Source organism: Nerophis ophidion, linkage group LG22 (assembly GCF_033978795.1).
Source record: "Nerophis ophidion isolate RoL-2023_Sa linkage group LG22, RoL_Noph_v1.0, whole genome shotgun sequence".
NCBI classification, from domain to species: Eukaryota; Metazoa; Chordata; class Actinopteri; order Syngnathiformes; family Syngnathidae; genus Nerophis; species Nerophis ophidion.
In genome coordinates this window covers 19,909,828-19,930,609 of record NC_084632.1, presented here as the reverse complement: position 1 = coordinate 19,930,609, position 20,782 = coordinate 19,909,828, and the positions used below count along the sequence as shown (strand labels likewise).

The 20,782-nt window shown below is 38.8% G+C and overlaps 1 protein-coding gene across 2 annotated transcripts; it reads left to right on the top strand.

Moving 5' to 3' along the window:
* The first annotated feature begins 1,229 nt into the window (after positions 1-1,229).
* Positions 1,230-14,888, top strand: LOC133540654 (mediator of RNA polymerase II transcription subunit 26-like). Of its 2 annotated transcripts, XM_061883454.1 has the most exons (4): positions 1,230-1,528; positions 11,317-11,394; positions 11,472-11,607; positions 11,677-14,888. In XM_061883454.1, the coding sequence occupies exons 1-4, from the start codon at positions 1,457-1,459 to the stop codon at positions 12,792-12,794; spliced, it is 1,404 nt and encodes a 467-aa protein (XP_061739438.1). In that variant the 5' UTR covers positions 1,230-1,456; the 3' UTR covers positions 12,795-14,888. The 2 variants fall into 2 exon arrangements, with proteins under 2 accessions (XP_061739438.1, XP_061739437.1); XM_061883453.1 differs by having other exon boundaries at positions 1,232-1,528; positions 11,472-14,888.
* Positions 14,889-20,782: the final 5,894 nt, after the last annotated feature.

Below are 20,782 nucleotides of genomic sequence, written 5' to 3'. Positions count from 1 at the left end.
TATACATACATATATATGTATACAGTGGGGCAAAAAAGTATTCAGTCAGCCACCGATTGTGCAAGTTCTCCCAGTTAAAATGATGACAGAGGTCTGTAATTTTCATCATAGGTACACTTCAAAAATCCAGGAATTCACATTGTGGGAATTTTAAAGAATTTATTTGTAAATTATGGTGGAAAATAAGTATTTGGTCATTAAAAGCTCTCACTGATGGAAGGTTTTGGCTCAAAATCTCACGATACATGGCCCCATTCATTCTTTCCTTAACACAGATCAATCATCCTGTCCCCTTAGCAGAAAAACAGCCCCAAAGCATGATGTTTCCACCCCCATGCTTCACAGTAGGTGTGGTGTTCTTGGGATGCAACACAATATTCTTCTTCCTCCAAACAGGACGAGTTTAGTTTATACCAAAATGGATACATGGATGATACAGCAGAGGATTGGGAAAATGCCATGTGGTCAGATGAAACAAAAATAGAACTTTTTGGTATAAACTCAACTCGTCGTGTTTGGAGGAGGAAGAATACTGAGTTGCATCCCAAGAACACCATACCTACTGTGAAGCATGGGGGTGAAAACATCATGCTTTGGGGCTGTTTTTCTGCTAAGGGGATGATTGATCCGTGTTAAGGAAAGAATGAATAGGGCCATGTATCGTGAGATTTTGAGCCAAAACCTCCTTCCATCAGTGAGAGCTTTGAATGGTTGACCAAATACTTATTTCCCACCGTGATTTACAAATAAATTCTTTAAAATTCCTACAACGTGAATTCCTGGATTTTTTTTTTCACATTCTGTCTCAGAGTTGAAGTGTAGCTATGATGAAAATTACAGACCTCTTTCATCATTTTAAGAGGGAGAACTTGCACAATCGGTGGCTGACTAAATACTTTTCTGCCCCACTGTATGTGTGTGTGTGTGTGTGTGTGTATATATATATATATATATATATATATATATAAAACGTATATATATGTATATATATATATATATAACGTATATATATATATAACGTATAGATATATACATTTATATATATATATATACATATATATATATATATATATATATATATATATATATATATATATATATATATATATATATATATATATATATATATATATATATAACAAAGTGCAAAGCCATAGGCTCACAGGCCATCCATGCATTAATAGGCAACCCGGCTATGACGTATTTTACGCAATCATTTCCCATGATGCCTTGCGCTGAGGCTTTACCATACAAAAGCCCGTAGTGTTGACACACAGCAGGCTGAAAATGAAGCTAGTAGACATCTAGCGGCGACTTCTCTCCACTCGTTTTTTTCAAAAGGTCAAATATTAAACAAAAGTATATTGTTTTTAAGAAATATATTATGTCCAGTCTTGGCGAGTCGGTTCTGTAAGTTGTCAGTGCCCGTCTGGACCTGGAGCTCCACAAGCAGGCGATGACAGCGACCGCCGCCACTCCACAGGGAATGAGAGACCGCTTACTGGAAGCCATTGACGTCCACAGCAATGTGAGTTTTTAACACTTTCTCGGGAGTCCGAGAAGGACATTAAATGAGTCCCAAGTCTTAATGGCGGACGTTAGGTGAAGGCAGCGAGGGAGGCTGATATAGTTTACTTGCTAATTAGTTTGTTGTGATCTAATCAAGGAGCTGACTAAGTAACGTCATGCATTCTACAGCCCAGTTCTTGACTGGCGTCACTTTACTATTGAAATGTCTTTCTACTGTAAATGTGACGTTAAGTAGGAAATAAGTTCATAAGAAGAGATTCATAAACGAAAATGTCTGTGATGTGTCAATGTTGTAAGCATTTCACCAATCTCGCGCACTTTGCAAATTATACGTCATTTCCATTGTGCGCAAGCAATTTGCATATCGCAAAACGAGATTTAAAACGAGATTTTGTGGATGGCTTAGTCCAGGGGTCACCAACCTTTTTGAAACCAAGAGCTACTTCTTGGGTACTAATTAATGTGAAGGGCTACCAGTTTGATACACATTTAAATAAATTGCCACAAATAGCTAATTTGCTCTATTTACCTTTAATAAATAAATCTATATATGTATATTTTTAAAAATTGTTATTTCTGTCCCTCATTCTGTCGTACATATTTTTTCCTTTTACGGAAGGTTTTTTGTAGAGTTTAAATTATGAAAAAAACACTTAATTGAACGGTTTAAAGGGGAACATTATCACAATTTCAAAAGGGTTAAAAACAATAAAAATCTGTTCCCAGTGGCTTGTTGTATTTTTTTTCAAAATTTTGCCGGTCCCGGAATATCCCTAAAAAAAAGATTTAAAGTGCCTTATTTTCGCTCTTTCGAAACAACTGTTCATTTTCCTGTGACGTCACACAGTGCTGCCAATGTAAACAAACAATGGCGAATATCACAGCAAGATATAGCGACATTAGCTCGGATTCAGACTCGGATTTCAAGGGGCTTAAGCGATTCAACAGATTACGCATGTATTGAAACGGATGGTTGGAGTATGAAAGTGTTGAAGAAGAAACTGAAGCTATTGAGCGAATAGCTATTGATGCTATTCATAGCCATAGTATGGCCGAATAGCTCCGTTAGTATCGCCGGTAAAATGTGCGGCCCAAACGATCAGGACTTTCGCATCTTGTGACACTGGAGCAACTTAAATCTGTCGATTGGTAAGTGTTTTTTTTTCGCATTAAATGTGGATGGAAGGAAACGTAATATAGTTTCAAATGTACATACAGCTATAGCCTTAATAGCATGTTAGCAACAATTAGCTGACATTCACGCCGCGACCAAATATGTCTGATTCGCACATAAGTCAACAACATCAACAAAACTCACCTTTGTGATTTCGTTGACTTTATTGTTGCAAATGCATCTGCAGGTTATCCACACATCTCTGTGCCATGTCTGTCATCGCCGGTAAAATGTGCAGACACTCCGGCACATTCGATGGGGGTCTGGCGGCAGATTTCTTGCCACTTTCGCATCTACGGGCCAGTGGTGCAACTTGAATCCCTCCCTGTTAGTGTTGTTACACCCTCCGACAACACACCGACGAGGCATGATGTCCAAAAAATAGTAGAAAAAACTGAAACTAACAGAGCTGAAACTCGGTGTTTGTAATGTGTTTGAGAAAATGAAAATGGCGGCTTTCTTACCTAGGCAACGTCACGTACTGACGTCATCGCTTCAAGAGGGCTAAACAGAAAGGCCTTTAATTCGCCAAGATTCACCCATTAAGAGTTCGGAAATCGGTTAAAAAAATATATGGTATTTTTCCTGCAACATCAAGGTATATATTGACGCTTACATAGGTCTGTTGATAGTTTTCCCCTTTAAAAGAGGAGAAAAGACAAAAAAAATTAAAATTTAATTTTGAAAAATTGTTTATTTTCAATTTCAACTCTTTAAAATTCAAAATTTGACCGAAAAAAATGAAGAGAAAAACTAGCTAATTGGAATCTTTTTGAAAAAATTAAAAAAAGAATTTATGGAACATGATTAGTAATTTTTCCTGATTAAGATACATTTTTGAATTTTGATGACATGTTTTAAAAAGGTTTGAATCCAATCTGCACTTTGTTAGAATATATAACAAATTGGACCGAGCTATATTTCTAACAGACAAATCATTATTTCTTCTAGATTTTCCAGAACAAAAATGTTAAAAAAAATTCAAAAGACTTTGAAATAAGATTTAAATTTGATTCTACATTTTCTAGATTTGCCAGAATATTTTTTTTTAATTTTAATCATAATAAGTTTGAAGAAATATTTCACAAATATTCTTCGTCGAAAAAACAGAAGCTAAAATGAAAAATTAAATTAAAATGTATTTACTATTCTTTACAAGAAAAAAAAAAAGAATTTACTTGAACATTGATTTAAATTGTCAGGAAAGAAGAGGAAGGAATTTAAAAGGTAAAAAGGTATATTTGTTTAAAAATCATTTTTAGGTTGTATTTTTTTCTCTAAAATTGTCTTTCTGAAAGTTATAAGAAGCAAAGTAAAAAAATATGAATTTATTTAAACAAGTGAAGACCAAGTCTTTAAAATATTTTCTTGGATTTTCAAATTCTATTTGAGTTTGGTCTCTTAGAATTAAAAATGTCGAGCAAAGCGAGACCAGTTTGCTAGTAAATAAAAAAAATAAAAAAAATAAATAGAGGCAGCTCACTGATAAGTGCTGCTATTTGAGCTTTTTTTAGAACAGGCCAGTGGGCTAGTCATCTGGTCCTTACGGGCTACCTGGTGCCCACGGGCACCGCATTGGTGACCCCTGGTTTAGTCAGTAGTTAAGTCGTGGATGTACACTGTATAGTGGTTGGGGTTAGGGTTAGGGTTGGACTGATTTGAGGGCAATATTCAGTTATATTGTCCCGGCTACAAATGAATAGATTTACATAAGTATTTAATAAATTATTTTGACACCAAAAACATGTATTTGCACCGAATGATTTGCAAAATGTGCACCACACATTATTCAAATATATAGCTGGAAGCAATTTGCAAAAAGATTGCACAATATACAAATTTGCAAAATGCGGTTGCGCATTTTGCAAATTGCTCACATTGGTATTGTGCCTACAACATCAATTAACTTAAAATGGATTGTAGTGATATGCGATACTGTGGCAAATACAGGAAACACATCATTGTTTCTTTCATGTCTTTAATTCATAGACTGCCTACATAAGAATGAAACAAACACAACACAATATGCACTTTTAAATGCCTACTGAAACCGACCACGCAGTCTGATAGTTTATACATCAATGATGAAATATTAACATTGCAACACATGCCAATACGGCCTTTTTAGTTTATTAAATTGCAATATTAAATTTCGCGCAGAGTATCCTGTTGAAAACGTCGCGGAATGATGACGCGTATGATGTCTCGTGCGTGTGACGTCACCGGTGGTAGCGGACATGTTCTTCCAGCACCGATCACAGCTAAAAGTCGTCTGCTTTAATCGCATAATTACACAGTATTCTGGACATCTGTGTTGCTGAATCTTTTGCAATTTGTTCATTTAATAATGTAGAAGTCAAAGAAGAAAGATGTAGGTGGGAAGCGGTGGTGTATTGCAGCTAGGGATGATGTTTGATAAGAAATTATCGAGTTTGAATCCTCTTATTGAACCGATTCCTTATCGGTTCTCTTATCAAGTCCAGATAGGTTGTTGTACATGAAAAAAAAAACTATTTGGTTTAACAAAAGGTCACTTTTATTATATAAGAAAAAAAAAATCTGATAAATATTGACTGTTACCCCCCCTAAAAAAATAAAATAAATAAATATTGACTGTTGTTACCCAAAGTATATTAAGTGGGATTTTTCAGAAAAACAAATGTATACAGTAACACAAAAACAACCTCTCTCTGTGATTACTATAGGTGTATAAATAATAATATAGTGTTAAATTAAATCAGTCCCTTGGGCACAAAACTGAAAATAAAAGTGCACTTCTGCTACTATTTGACATAACTGTTTGTTATGATGCTTTGACATTTTTGCACTTCATTTCTTTATTGAAAGAAAATTCTATGAAGAGAAAAGTTGTTTGCAAATGTGGTTACAATGCTAAAATATGAAAAGTTAAAGCTAAAAAAAGAAATACACTTTATTGAGATAACAATATTTCTTTATGAGCTAGGGAATATAACAATGACACTACCCAGCATGCAACGGGAATGACGAGCATGCGCGATAGCCCCGAAAAGTGTTGTTGCATGTCGTCACCCGGCAGTAAACATCAAGAACTCAGCCAACACGCCTCGTCTGCATTATTTATAATTAGACTGACAACACATACACAGTGTGATTTTGCTTTGTTTACAGGGAAAGAAAAACAAAAGTAAAAAAAGGGGGATATGTTGTATATATATATATATATGTATGCGCTGCGGTTGCTTTAAGAACGTTGCGACAGCTGCCATAAAGGGTGCGTTGCTAACCTGGTTGCTATGTTTCCGGTTGGTCGTAAAAGTGTTGGTCATGTGTTTGTACCCTGCTCAAATCTCTCAGTAAAGTTATTCATTGGAATATGTCTTTTGTTTTGAACTTTATTACACCTTGGAGCGCTTTTTTCCGTCCGTTGTTTTCCTGCTTTCGCTATCTGCGCCTAATGACTGAGCTACGTGACGTCGTTTCTTGTGATGTCTCACGGAGCATTTCTGGTCGGGACGGATTCGAATAAAGAACCAACTCTTTTTCTTTACTATAGTAATCTTGATAACGGGTACCGGTTATCAAAAAGGCCTTCGAGTCCGAGGACTCGGTTCTTTTCTTATCGAACAACCGGGAAAATCAGTTGCGAGTATCATCCCTAATTGCAGCTGCCTTCAGCAACACAAACACAGCCGGTGTTTCCTTGTTTACATTCCCGAAGGTGAAGCTTTACTATGGAACAGAGTGGTCAAGCGAACATGGTTCTCGACCACATGTCAACCGGCAGGTTACGGTTAGAATATTATGGTAGTAAGTGGGGTCTTACCGTAGACATGAGCAGAGCTTGCGTCCTGCAGCTGCGGACTCTCTTACCTCCTCCCACCGGAGACACTGGCAGTCACCGCACCCGTGGCCACACCCCTCCGACTTTCAGGTACCATATAATCTCACTAAAACCCTAGTAACACAATAAGCAGATAAGGGATTCTCCAGAATTATCCTAGTAAATGTGTCTAATAACATCTGAATCGCTCCCACTGTCCTCCTTCAAAACCGCACTAAAAGAACACCTCCAGGCAACTACAGCCCTACACTAACACCCTCCCCCCACCACATCCCACCCCCCGGATTGTAAATAATCAAATGTAAATAATCAAATTTATGAACTTGTTCTTATGCTTTCTGAGCTCACTATGTTCACTGCTTTCTGTATATATCCTACAAAGTCAGACCTACACTGTTACATTGTCCATTTCTCAGATAATTGTTGATGACTGAAGTGCTGACAGCAACCAAACCTAACACCCCCACCCCAAACCCCTCCACATCTCACCCCCTGGATTGTAGATAATGTAAATAATTCAATGTATATACTCTGATGATTAACTTGTGTGATGACTGTATTATGCTGATAGTATATATTTTTAACATGAAGTGATTAACGTAGACCCCGACTTAAACAAGTGGTCAATTGTACGGAATATGTACTGTACTGTGCAATCTACTAATACAAGTTTTAATCAATCAAAAAACTCTATGTACAATAATGTCTCTAAATAGCCTACAATGAAAGGATACATACTGAACAATTGCTGTTTTATAATACTGAGTGACTCATTTTATTTGCCAGTACTTTCTTTTAAATAAACAAATGATATATTTGCGCATTACGTAAAAATAAATCAGACATACTTTATTAATCCCCGAGGGGAAATTAAAATTTTCAGCACAATCCCATTCAAAATCAGACAAACATTACAGGGAGACACAACAGGATCTTTGACGGGTCTGCCAACTTCCGGCGCCCCTTACAAAAAGGTGAGATACATGTAAACAAGTGGGGGGGAATGGGAGAAAAAAAATAAAAGATTAAAATAAAAAATCGGTCTAAACCTGGGCCCCTGGAGAGGGGGTCCAGACTGAGGCCAAGGGGGAAAAAACAACTCATAGCCATAGTAGACGTCCCTCTTACAACATTAAAGAGCAGAGCTGATGCAACCAGCCACTTCTATATACAGCTATGAATTAAATGTGAAATAAACATATACACTGTGGTGGCCTCTTCGGTGTTCCACGCCATCATCTGCTGGGGTGGAGGGAGCATGGCCAGAGACAGGAGCAGACCCAACAAAGCAACCAAGAGAGCCGACTCCACTCTCGGCCGCCAACCAACTCTCGGTCAGTGTCCAGTCCGCATGGATGAGCGAGGATACGTCCGAGGAGACTGAGGTGTCTGATACCTGCTCATTCAGTCAAGACACTGTGAAGCTTGTCCGTCCCGGCGCTCAGTGCTAGCTCAGCAGCCTTGTCTCTTCATCCACATCTCCTCCAGTCTCTCCAAACAGACTCTGGTGTGGCAGAGACCCAGCAGCTGGTCTCCATGGCCAGTAGGCTCCCGGGAGGCAGATCCAGAAGTCCACAAAAAAGCACCACAGAAGTCACGAAAGTCCCAGCCCTTGTCACATAGTCCCAAAGGGTCCCGGACCAAAAGGCAAAAAATATATATACATATATAATAAAACATGAAAACAAGAGGGAAACACAAAAGGATGACACAAGAGCACAGAGCTCCTGCCAACAGCAGCCACTACAGCGGCACCATCTTGGAAAAAAGTAGCTCCTAACAAGATCTCAGTAATTTAGTTGCTTTACACCGTGCCTGGGCAATTATTTTGACCCGGGGGGCCAAATTTACATAAAAAAATGTGTCTAGGGGCCGGTTTATCTATTTTTAGGAAAACTAATACATAACCTCACAATCAAATCTGATTGAATGCTAAAGATGTTATGACAGACCGCCTTAAAAACAGAATGGAATTACATTTTTTTCTATAAATGGGTTGTACTTGTATAGCGCTTTTCTACCTTCAAGGTACTCAAAGCGCTTTGACACTACTTCCACATTTACCCATTCACACATACATTCACACACTGATGGAGAGAGCTGCCATGCAAGGCGCCAACCAGCACCCATCAGGAGCAAGGGTGAAGTGTCTTGCTCAGGACACAACGGACGTGACGAGGTTGGTTCTAAGTGGGATTTGAACCAGTGACCATCGGGTTGCGCACGGCCACTCTCCCACTGCGCCACGCCGTCCCTTAAATGAATGATAAAACCCTGAATATTGAAAACATATGAACGTCACACCCCCTCTCAATCGACATTTTACAATCAAGCCAAATGCAACCAAAATGCAACAAACATAGCGCAATGTGAATGTGGTGGGTAAAAAAAAAAAACATCTACAATCTGATATATGTGATATATCACTAAGCTTTAAAACTTTCTTGTAAAAATCTCCTACGTCTGTCCCTGACACCCGCCTTTCAGGCTGGCCCCTCTGGAAACACTCTGTGGAAACGCTCCCCACCCACACTACTTGGTGCCTCGTCTGACCTGCTGTGACGTAGATTACCATAGTAACTAGTAGGGTTGTACGGTATACGGGTATTAGTATAGTACCGCGATACAAATGAATCACATTCGGTACCATACCGCCTCTGAAAAGTACCGGTCCGCCACACCCTAAGATTTTTAAAAAAAAATAAAGCCCATAATCCATTTTTTCTGGTCCCCTTTATTTAGAATGTATCAAAGTACCGAAAAGTATCAAAATAATATTGGTACCAGGACGACACTAGTCACTAAAATGTCATGCAAAAGCGCAGATTCCAACCATTGAAATATCTTGTACAGTTCAAGACTTATGGTTATTTGAAAACATCACTGCACATCATAATGGCAGCTACACTTTCCATCTTGAAGATCTAAAAAAATATTTGGAAATGTCCACCGGGCCAAATTGAAAAGCTTAATACTGCTTTATATTGTGTTCCTGATAATTATATGCATTATCTCAAATAACTAAAGAATGAAAAGTATCAATATTTTATTTTGAAAATGGATATTAGAGCATAAAGATCTGATTTCAGTGGTATCAATATTTCCGTATTGATCCACATATCACTAATGGATTGATAATTTCAAGTTTCTTGCTTTGTTTTGGTTGTTTAGCATTACAACACATCTGGGATACTGTACATTGTACAATCAATAACCATACAACATGACAGGGTTCGTAGCCTTACCGAATAAGTTATGTTTCTAAGATGTGTTGAAAGGAGGGATGGGTACATTTCACAATTGAATTGGTATTCCAATTACCAGTTCCTGGGAATCGATGCCATTACTCCCATCCATCCATCCATTTTTCTACCGCTTATTCCCTTTTTTGGGGTTGCGGGGGGCGCTGGCGCCTATCTCAGCTACAATCGGGCGGAAGGCGGGGTACACCCTGGACAAGTCGCCACCTCATCGCAGGGCCAACACAGATAGACAACATTCACACTCACATTCAAACACTAGGGCCAATTTTAGTGTTGCCAATCAACCTATCCCCAGGTGCATGTCTTTGGAAGTGGGAGGAAGCCGGAGTACCCGGAGGGAACCCACGCATTCGCGGAGAGAACATGCAAACTCCACACAGAAAGATCTCGAGCCTGGATTTGAACCCAGGACTGCAGGAGCCTCGTATTGTGAGGCAGACGCACTAACCCCTCTTCCACCGTGAAGCACTCAATGATACAAATTTTCAAGACTTTTCTGTGTGTTCAAATGTTTGAAAATATTGTTGATTTATTTACAAAAATATAAGCTATAATGGACTTCGGATGCAGTTTAAATTCCAAGATGTTAGACGACAGTAGTGTATAGGCTTCAGTGTGTTTCCTCATCCAGGAAGTAGTCTTACTATTACTTTGAATGTGATAGTCCCACAAGATGTTAATACAGAAAATATAGTACTTATTACACACCAGCTGGTGATTTGTAACACGCGTCTTAATGGGTTATCAAATTTGGAGTTATTGAAATTATGTAAAATTGCCTATGCCAAAAGCATGTCTATAGTGCAGCCACTGTAAAATAGCACAGAGCTAACACAAAAAGTGGAGTTTTACTGTATTTTTGAGCGCTTTCTTTAAGGAAGTCCAGCTGGGTCCACTGTTGAGTGATTGACTGCTTGTTTCCCTGCCAAGTGCTTGGCCCAGAGCCGAAGCTGCACCTGGATGTGCTGAAGTTGGAAGTCCATTTCTTTATACAGAAAAACACACAAACACTGTAAAAGCTGCACGTTTAAAATCTAATGTTAAAGAAAAATGCTAACTACACAAAATTAAAAAACAACTGCATGTGATAAGTTCACCAGGTTACTGGGGAGCAACTTCCCACAGTTCTGGCTGCCAAACAACAAAAGAGTGTCTCCGGGGTCTATTTTCTATCGCTAGTTTAAGGCTGGGCTGCACGCCTCCATTCCTCGTCTTTGACGGCAGTGTTGTCAGATACCAATAATTCCCTGGTTGCTTTTGCGTGCGTGACACCACACACAGTTGCTGTATTTGACGTTTAAAGCGTGGCAGGTGACCATAAATAAACATATGAGCAATAGTGTGACTGATTCTGTTCTGATTGGTAACAAAACCGCTTATTTGCATTTAGTCTCACGTGTGCCTTAAAGCAGCACAAGTATACTGCTTGGCATGCAGGTGCTCATTTGAGTCCATATTCAAATGAAGCTTTCGCTGTATTTTCCTGGCATGTACTCATAACCTTTTACAAGTATGTGTCTTTACAGGAGATCTCCAACATTGTGATTGTCATGGAGGTGATCTCATTCCTGGAAAAATATCCAATTACCAAAGAAGCCCTGGAGGTATTTTACTAAAGGAAGTTCATATAAAATGATGTTGCATTCAGGTTATAAGAGATTAAAAATCCTACCTATCACAGGAAACTCGTCTTGGAAAACTCGTCAACGATGTCCGCAAGAAAACCAAGAATGAGGATCTTGCCAAACGGGCCAAGAAGCTTGTGCGGACGTGGCAGAATTTGATCAGTCCAGGAAGGAGCAACGTGTATTCCAAAGGTGCATCGTGGTCTTCTATTGCTGTAGTCAACCAGTGCAGCCCCATGACAGCTGCCACTCCACCTTCAGGTAAATCAGGTGTGGAATTAAAGCACCAAAAGGACTTAAACAACTGGAAGAAATCATCAATCAACAGGAAACACACTGAAGACTCACAGGAAGGACTCTCGCCAGCAAAAATGGCTAAAAAGGCTGTAAATGGCAAAAGCCAATACCTTCTTTCAAGCAAAAACAAAAGCGGCGCCGACATTTTAACAGATTTATATCAGACTATAAACAAGGACTTTTCTAAACTAAATAACAGTGGCAAGCTGCTAAATGTTAAACCTGCGCGTCCTCATCCGAGTAGTTCAGGGTCCAGCAAACTTCCGAGCGCCTCTTTGTTACTCAAAGCATCCGTTTTGCAGCAACAGCAAGCTGCCTTTAAGGAGCAGAACCAACCCAATATGTCCGTACATTTCAAGCTACAGGAAGGTGCAGCGCCAGCACAGAATATTTGTAACCAAACACTGAGACTTGTGTCTACAGACACTCCCGTTCAGACCTTAAAGGGGTGTCTTCAGGGTTCACATGGAGACGATGGCGCTTTTACTGATGCGGCAAACAACAGACAGAACTCTAGGTTTCACGATGATGCAGTTAAACTAGACAGAGGAGATCTAGAGGACACAAAGCATGTTAGGTTAAAAGACTCCCGGAGACTGATATTCAACGCTGTAACAGGTCAAATCCAAGCTTCCGTCAATAAAGAAAAGGAGAAAGAGAAACTACAGACAGAGCAACCAAAGCAGAATCCACCGCTTCCTCTCAGTCTGTTGCAGCACACCGATTGGAAAGAGCTGTCGAGGAGCGAAATCATCCGCTCCTACCTTAGCCAGCAGAGTAGCATTCTGACGTCATCGGGCGCTCGCACTCCCACTGCGCACTTTTTCATGACAGACATGCAAAGAAAAGAGGACAAGAAAACACACGAGTTGATATCCGAGCCCCCGAGCAGGGTTTTACCCGGAGTGGGCCGAGAGATCAGCAATGAGGAGGTGCAGAGGTTACACACAGAGCACTGGTCAGGGGTTAACGGTTGCTACGACACACGGGGTGACTGGTACCAGTGGACACAGTGCATCTCCTTGGACCCACATGGAGACCAGAGCAGGTTGGACATACTGCCATACGTCTGTTTGGATTGAAACTGGGAAGGTGTAAGGCTGCATGCACATACCTTCTGCGTTTGTGCATGCAGATTGCATGACGATGGTAATCTGTACTTTCAGGAGCTTCAGCTGTTTTGTTTCTGTGTTTGTGGGACTTCCAGCCAAGCCAAAATGCTTTGTACATTTGTACACTTTTAGATCTGTTTGTTTGCGTGTGCAAATTAACACACAAACACCTTAAAATAACAGGCTGTTTTTTTTGTCAAAATTTGTGACTTTGACGAAAGACAGCAGCGGACTAAAGGATATACGGCGTCCTTCACATCGTGCTACAAATATTGCGTTTTCACCGCAGTGTCTGTTTTTTTAAGCATATTCTACAACTTTTCTTGTCCTAAAATAAGCATTTTTAAGCATAACAATGGTTAAATCCATCGTGCTGCAAATATTACGCTTTCACAACAGTGTCTGGTTTTTTAAGCATATCCTACAACTTTTATTGTCCTAAATTAAGCTTTTTTAAGCATAACAACGGTTAAATGAACTTTTAAAGTATGAATACTAAAGGACTACTGGCTACAAAATGAGACCAAAGCAATCAGAGCGCGCAGTTCAGTTTTGTGGCCATAGATTGACTCTGTTTAGGAAGCATTAAACAAATGTGAAGGTGACTCAAGGTTGTTTCGTGTATCAAAAGCTGTCATGTTGAAATTTTTAGTCAGAAGATCCTTTTTAAATATATTTTTTAGGCTCTAGCTATGAAAATATTCAATTTATAATTAACTGTTCCTACTTGGCGGAAATATATTAATCGTGGTCATGTCCGGAACCAATTAACAGCAATAAACAAGAGATTATTGTACATCAATACCTCCAGTAATGCGTCCCAAAAGATCAGACAAAAAACTGAACCGTACAAAAATCTAAGCAGTTTTTCTCATAAGAAATCATGTAAATCCAATTCCAGACACCCCATAAAATGAACACAAAACACATAATAAAAATAATTGTTGTTTTACATGCAGAAAACATGTGAAATACATAAACATGACTAATAAATGTAAGGAAAATGTGTGTCAAAACATTTCCACCAAAGGCCTGACAACTAAAACCAATCAGGTGCCATTTTGATGTAAATTTTTTTCATTTTGTAAAAAAACAAAACAAAAAACAGGAAATAAGCATATAGTCAAACACAAAGCATTGTGGTTTTGTGTCGTATGTTACAAAGCGTAGTATCAATGTCAACATTTCAACTTTTTCTCGTTACATTACATCTTTTTGGTCTATTTTTTTTAACATAATATTTCTTGGTTTCGATTTTATTTCGACAGTATGCTGTGGGTCAACAACTGACCCCCGGGCGACACTTTGGACACCCCTGCCTTAATTGAAAACTCTTTTTGGCAAAAACACAAGAGAGAAGGAGAGTGGAGCACCAACCGGACGTCCTCTTTAAACTCTAATATGAGTTATGTCTACAATTTAATAAATTGCTAACACTTACAACTTTTTTAGGCCCCATGGTGGTTTACTTTGCAGTTGTACTAAATGAAACGGTAGAAACTGAGCCATTACAAAATTGAGACACGCATACAAACAGACTAGTTTATTATGTGCAATGTTTGGCAATAGGACAGCATCCAAAAACTGGGGCATAGTTCTGCTGAACATGTTCATCAAAAAACTAGGTACTACAGTATATTTTTTTAAATCTTTTTGTCTTATTGTAAAATTAAAATAAGCCTCACTAAAGCTAAAACAAATTTTACAGCAGTTTTTATTGATTGTCCCCAAAGTTTATGAGCATGCTGTGTAGCTAGTTTTTTTTTTTTTTTTTTGTCTTTACAGGAGACACATTAGGGTAAAATTCACTCTGAACAACGGAACAAGGTATACGAATTCCCACTTGAATAGGGACTCTCAGGAGAAAGTCAAACATAAAATAAGATGGTGGATTGCATTATGTACTGTAAGTCATTTCTGCAGATAATATTGCCTTTAATGATTTTTTTTTTTTTTTTTTTTCCAAAAGTCAGCCTTTGTGGTTGCAGAGAAAGTTGTATTTGTGATTGGTTGCAGAAAACAACATATTTACTATTATGTGTTAATAAAATGAGAAAAAAGCGATTCCCTTGTTTATATTTAATCAGCTTTTTAATCATGACACAGCAAGGTTTTTAATATGTGAGAGCTGCCAACTCTTGTGGATTCTGTAGGAGACTCATGGAAATTGCCTTTGTCTACTAGCATTAAGTTAAAAATCTCCTGGATTGGGATGTATTTGTGTGGATATGAAGTACTGTAACTTTTGCCAGAATGTTAAACTGATGATGAGAAGGTGGTCGATCACCCTCCGTTCATCAATATATTGCGATATAAGATGTATAATTGTGTATTTTAAATCTGTACACTTACATGGAGCTAAGGATAGTCCGTTAATATTTTTATTAGTTGCCTGCGCATGTTACATGTCAACTAAAAACACATGCAAACCCCTTAAAACACATGCATAACAGAAGTGTTCCAAGATAATGAACTAAACAGATGCTAACAGGCACCATAACTGAGGAATTCCTATCTTTTTCCATTAAGTTTCTTTTTAATCATTGTACAAGATGACGACAGTCCTGGGTTCAAATCCAGGCTCGGGATCTTTCTGTGTGGAGTTTGCATGTTCTCCCCGTGAATGTGTGGGTTCCCTCCGGGTACTCCGGCTTCCTCCCACTTCCAAAGACATGCACCTGGGGATAGGTTGATTGGCAACACTAAATTGGCCCTAGTGTGTGAATGTGAGTGTGAATGTTGTCTGTCTATCTGTGTTGGCCCTGCGATGAGGTGGCGACTTGTCCAGGGTGTACCCTGCCTTCCGCCCGATTGTAGCTGAGATAGGCGCCAGCGCCCCCCGCGACCCCGAAAGGGAATAAGCGGTAGAAAATGGATGGATGGATGGAAGATGACGACACACACTTACTCTTAGGATCTAAAGGGAGCCGCTCATAAAAGTGCCATGAGTCAGCAATGCATTTTTAGTTTCAGTGTTTGAAATACTTTAACAGCTTCATGTCTCAGTCTCTATTGATATAAAGTTTTTTTATGATTGTTATTCATGTTTTATGACCTATTTTGTCCCAATATTTTTTGTGATAGGAAAAATGTGCGATGTTTCTAAAAAAAAAAAAAAAAAAAAAAAGACAAGTTGCAGATTGGAATATTTGACACGGGGTAATTACAATCTTGATTAGATCAATAATTCATGACAACTTTACTTTTGGTACAGTAGACAGAACATTTTTCAAGTGCCTACTGTGCTGGAATGAAAGAAAGCAGGCAGGACTAAAAAAAAAAACACACACGTGTGTGTGTGTGTGTACACTGTATGTATATATATATATATATATATATATATATATGTATGTGTGTATATATGTAGTGTGTGTGTATATGTATGTATGTATATATATATATATATATATATATATATATTGTATGTATGTATGGGCTTCACGGTGGCAGAGGGGTTAGTGCGTCTGCCTCACAATACGAAGTTCCTGCAGTCCTGGGTTCAAATCTAGGCACGGGATCTTTCTGTGTGGAGTTTGCATGTTCTCCCCGTGAATGCGTGGGTTCCCTCCGGGTATTCCGGCTTCCTCCCACTTCCAAAGACATGCACCTGGGGATAGGTTGATTGGCAACACTAAAATTGGCCCTAGTGTGTGAATGTGAGTGTGAATGTTGTCTATCTGTGTTGGCCCTGCAATGAGGTGGCGACTTGTCCAGGGTGTACCCCGCCTTCCGCCCGATTGTAGCTGAGATAGGCCCCAGCGCCCCCCGCGACCCCAAAAGGGAATAAGCGGTAGAAAATGGATGGATATATATATATATATATATGTGTGTGTGTGTGTATGTATATGTATGTATATATTTGTATATTTGTGTATATATATATATATATATATATGTATATATACTGCGATGGTGATGGTGGTGGTGGTGATTTGTTGATGATAGTGACTTGTCCAGGGTGTACTCCGCCTTCCGCCCGAATGGAGCTAAGATAGGCTCCAGCGACCCCAAAAGGGACAAGCGGTAGAAAATGGATGGATATATGTATGTATATATAAACTTACCCATCCATCCATTTACTACAGCTATCTCAGCTACAATGTATATGTATATATTATATGTATATATGTCGGCATTATATATATATATATATATATATACAATATATTTATATATATATATACATATATATCTGCGATGAGGTAGCGACATGTCCACGGTGTACCCCGCCTTCCGCCCGATTGCAGCTGAGATAGGCGCCAGCGCCCCCCATGACCCCGAAAGGGAATAAGCGGTAGAAAATGGATGGATGGGATATATATATATATATATATATATATATATATATATATAGAAATGATACATGGGTTGTACTTGTATAGCGCTTTTCTACCTTCAAGGTACTCAAAGCGCTTTGACACTACTTCCACATTTATCCATTCACACAATGATGGAGGGAGCGGCCATGCAAGGCGCTAACCAGCACCCATCAGGAGCAAGGGTGAAGTGTCTTGCTCAGGACACAACGGACGTGGCGATGTTGGTACTAGGTGGGGATTGAACCAGGGACCCACGGGTTGCGCACGGCCATTCTCCCCACTGCGCCACGCCGTCCCATATATATATTTATATATATAATGTGGGATCTGAACCGAGGATGTTGTGGCTTGTGCAGCCCTTTGAGACACTTGATTTAAGGCTGTATAAATAAACTTTGATGACTGATTGATATGTATATATAATTTATAAAGGAGTGCAATCACTCAAAAACTATTTTTTTCTTGGTTTTCAACCAGCACTATTGAGATTAATTTGGTTTTAATGGAAAACGCATAGTAACATACCAGGATTACAGTCAGTAAACAATTTGCCGTTATAATGCAAGTTAATTGGGCAGAAAGAGTTCTCAAGAGAAAGAGTACGCCTTATGTTTCTGTCCAATTCTAACATTGTTGCAATCAAAAACACAATGCTTTTTTATATATATATTAAAAAAAAACTTGTACAAACGCCCCTTTGAAATTTCAGATGGTTAACCTTCAAATTAAACAGTCATTATACATAAAGGGACTTGTAATGCCAGTTTTGGGCGCTATGAGTGCTTAAGATTTGGCTTAAGGGACGTACAAATGGAAGGACATGTGGACCACTTTGATACACTTTGCACATTAAAGATGGTAAAACCAACCCTGTGTAAGTAAATATATGATAGCTAACTTAACAGAACAATGAACCAAAAAAATCTTAATATTGAGATATGTAGCAAAGCAAATAACTGAAATACTCAATTAATACATTTTATTTTTGGAAAATGTCAATATAATAGCTGCGGTCGACGAGAATATCACTTCGGACACCTCTCCTACTGCGTTAGTATGCCTCAAATACAAGGCATCCACAGGAAGACGAGGATCTACTTCAGGGGTGTTAAACGTGAGAACAGGTTTTATCCGGCCTGCGGGATGAGTTTGCTAAGTGTAAAAATGAGCGGAAATTTTTAATGAAAGAAACCGCTGTTTTAAATGTGTCCACTAGATGTCGCAATAGCAAGTCTTTGTATCTTAGCCGATGATGCTACGTATATAAAAAAAATTACATCCTGTAATTTGATAGTAGAAGCATTTAAGTCCCATCTTAAAACTCATTTGTATACTCTAGCCCAGTGCTTCTTAACCTTATTGAAGGTACCGAACCCCACCAGTTTCATATTCGCATTCACCGAACCCTTCTTTAGTGAAAAATACAATTACATTTTTTTTTTCAAATTCAAGACAGAGTTACCGTATTTTTCGGACTATTAGTTGAGGTTTTTTTCATAGTTTGTCCGTGGTTGCGACTTATACTCCGGAGCGACTTATAGTCCGAAAAATATGGTATATGTTTTTGGTAACACTTTAGTATGGGGAACATATTCTAAGTAACAAACATTTAATTTAGAGTTTTTTGGACACCAGGGGAACATATTCTAAGTAAGGTTTCAACTAACAACTAATTTGATATTCGATTAATCTGTCGATTATTACTTCGATTAATTGATTAATAATCGGATAAAAGAGTCAAACAGCATTTCTATCCTTTCCAGTATTTTATTGAAAAACAGCATACTGGCACCGTACTTATTTTGATTATTTTTTCTCAGCTGTTTATTTATAAACTGCAACATTTACAAAGGTTTATTTAAAAATATATATATAAATGATAAAATAAAATAAATGGGTTGTACTTGTATAGCGCTTTTCTACCTTCAAGGTACTCAAAGCGCTTTGACACTACTTCCACATTTACCCATTCACACACACATTCACACACTGATGGAGGGAGTTGCCATGCAAGGCGCCAACCAGCACCCATCAGGAGCAAGGGTGTAGTGTCTTGCTCAGGACACAACGGACGTGACGAGGTTGGTTCTAGGTGGGATTTCAACCAGTGACCCTCGGGTTGCGCACGGCCACTCTCCCATTAAAAATTCATTAAAAATTTCATTAAAAATTTCCGCTCATTTTTACACTTAGCAAACTCATCCCGCAGGCCGGATAAAATATATATATTTTTTTAAATAAATAAAAAAAGTAGATTGTGCATGCGCATAGCATAAATCCAATGAATCGATGACTAAATTAATCGCCAACTATTTTTATAATCGATTTTTATCGATTAGTTGTTGCAGCTGTCACGCCAAATTTCTTCACCCCGGAAGAAATTTGGCGTGACAGCCCCTCTAATGCCTGGAGGATCCCAATGAGGGCGTGACAATACCAAGTTATATGACTCTTAAGGGTTACAGCTGCAAAATTAGCGAAGCAAAAATAGCTTGAAAGGTTAGCATGCTGGAATACTAATATTTTTTCCTCACCATTATTTTTCACCAATGACAATAAGCCAATTATAATGCTTTCAAAACAGGCAGCTGTGTGGGCTGCTTTAAGGTCCTTCCACCCTTATTGGGCTCCTTTAAGCAGTTTCTTCTGGGGGAAGGTTTTTGGCGTGACACAGCCCTAATTCTAAGTAACAAAGACTTAGTTTAGAGTTATTTGGTTAGGGTTATGGCCAGGGTTAGAGAGTTAGGGTTATAACAAGGCCATGCCGAATAAGGCATTAATACGTACTTAATAATGACTAGTTAAGAGCCAATATGTTACTAATTTACACGTTAATAAGCAACTAATTAATGGTGATAATAATCCCCATACTAAAGTGTTACCATGTTTTTTTACTGGTGCACAAAATGAACCGTGCATGAACATCACCTTGTTCAAAGAACAAAACCAACACGGTGCATAAACTCACAACAAATGACTTCCGCTGTTGCCATATCCGTAATACGCCAACAGAAAGAAGTTTTTATTTTTTCTCGATGAGTCGGGTGTGTCTTGACCTCAGCCGAACCCCTGAGGCCGACTCACCGAACCCCTAGGGTTTGATCGAACCCAGGTTAAGAACCACTGTCGTAGTGTGTGAATGTGAGTGTGAATGTTGTCTGTCTATCTGTGTTGGCCCTGCATTGAGATGGTGACTTGTCCAGGGGGTACTCCACCTTCCGCCCGATTGGAGCTGAGATGGGCACAAGCGCCCGCAAAGGGAATGAGTGGTAGAAAATGGATGGATGGATGGCGTTGACTGTTGAACATTATCACATCATTTATTCAGAAAGTATAAATAACAATAAATAAAGGTCGAATACTATTAACCGCAACATGTAAGTGTAAAAAAATAATACAACGCATGGCCCTAGTGCAGTGGTTCTTAACCTGGGTTCGATCGAACCCTAGGGGTTCGGCGGAGCCTCCGCCACGGAAGTATAGACACATCCGAATAATCGTGTGAATAAAAACTTCTCCCTGCCGGCGTATTATGGATACCCCCAAACAATGTTTCCTACTTTCCTCTAATTTTCCATCTGCTTTGCAGGTTTTTTGATTGATTGATTGAAACCTTTACTGGCAGATTACAAAGGAAGA

Excerpts from the sequence above, each read along its gene's own strand:
- LOC133540654 (XM_061883453.1), top strand. The coding sequence starts at position 1,457 with ATGACAGCGACCGCCGCCACTCCACAGGGAATGAGAGACCGCTTACTG. Across the intron at positions 1,529-11,316 it reads CCATTGACGTCCACAGCAAT|GAGATCTCCAACATTGTGAT; the intron begins GTGAGTTTTTAA and ends GTGTCTTTACAG. Across the intron at positions 11,395-11,471 it reads TTACCAAAGAAGCCCTGGAG|GAAACTCGTCTTGGAAAACT; the intron begins GTATTTTACTAA and ends TACCTATCACAG.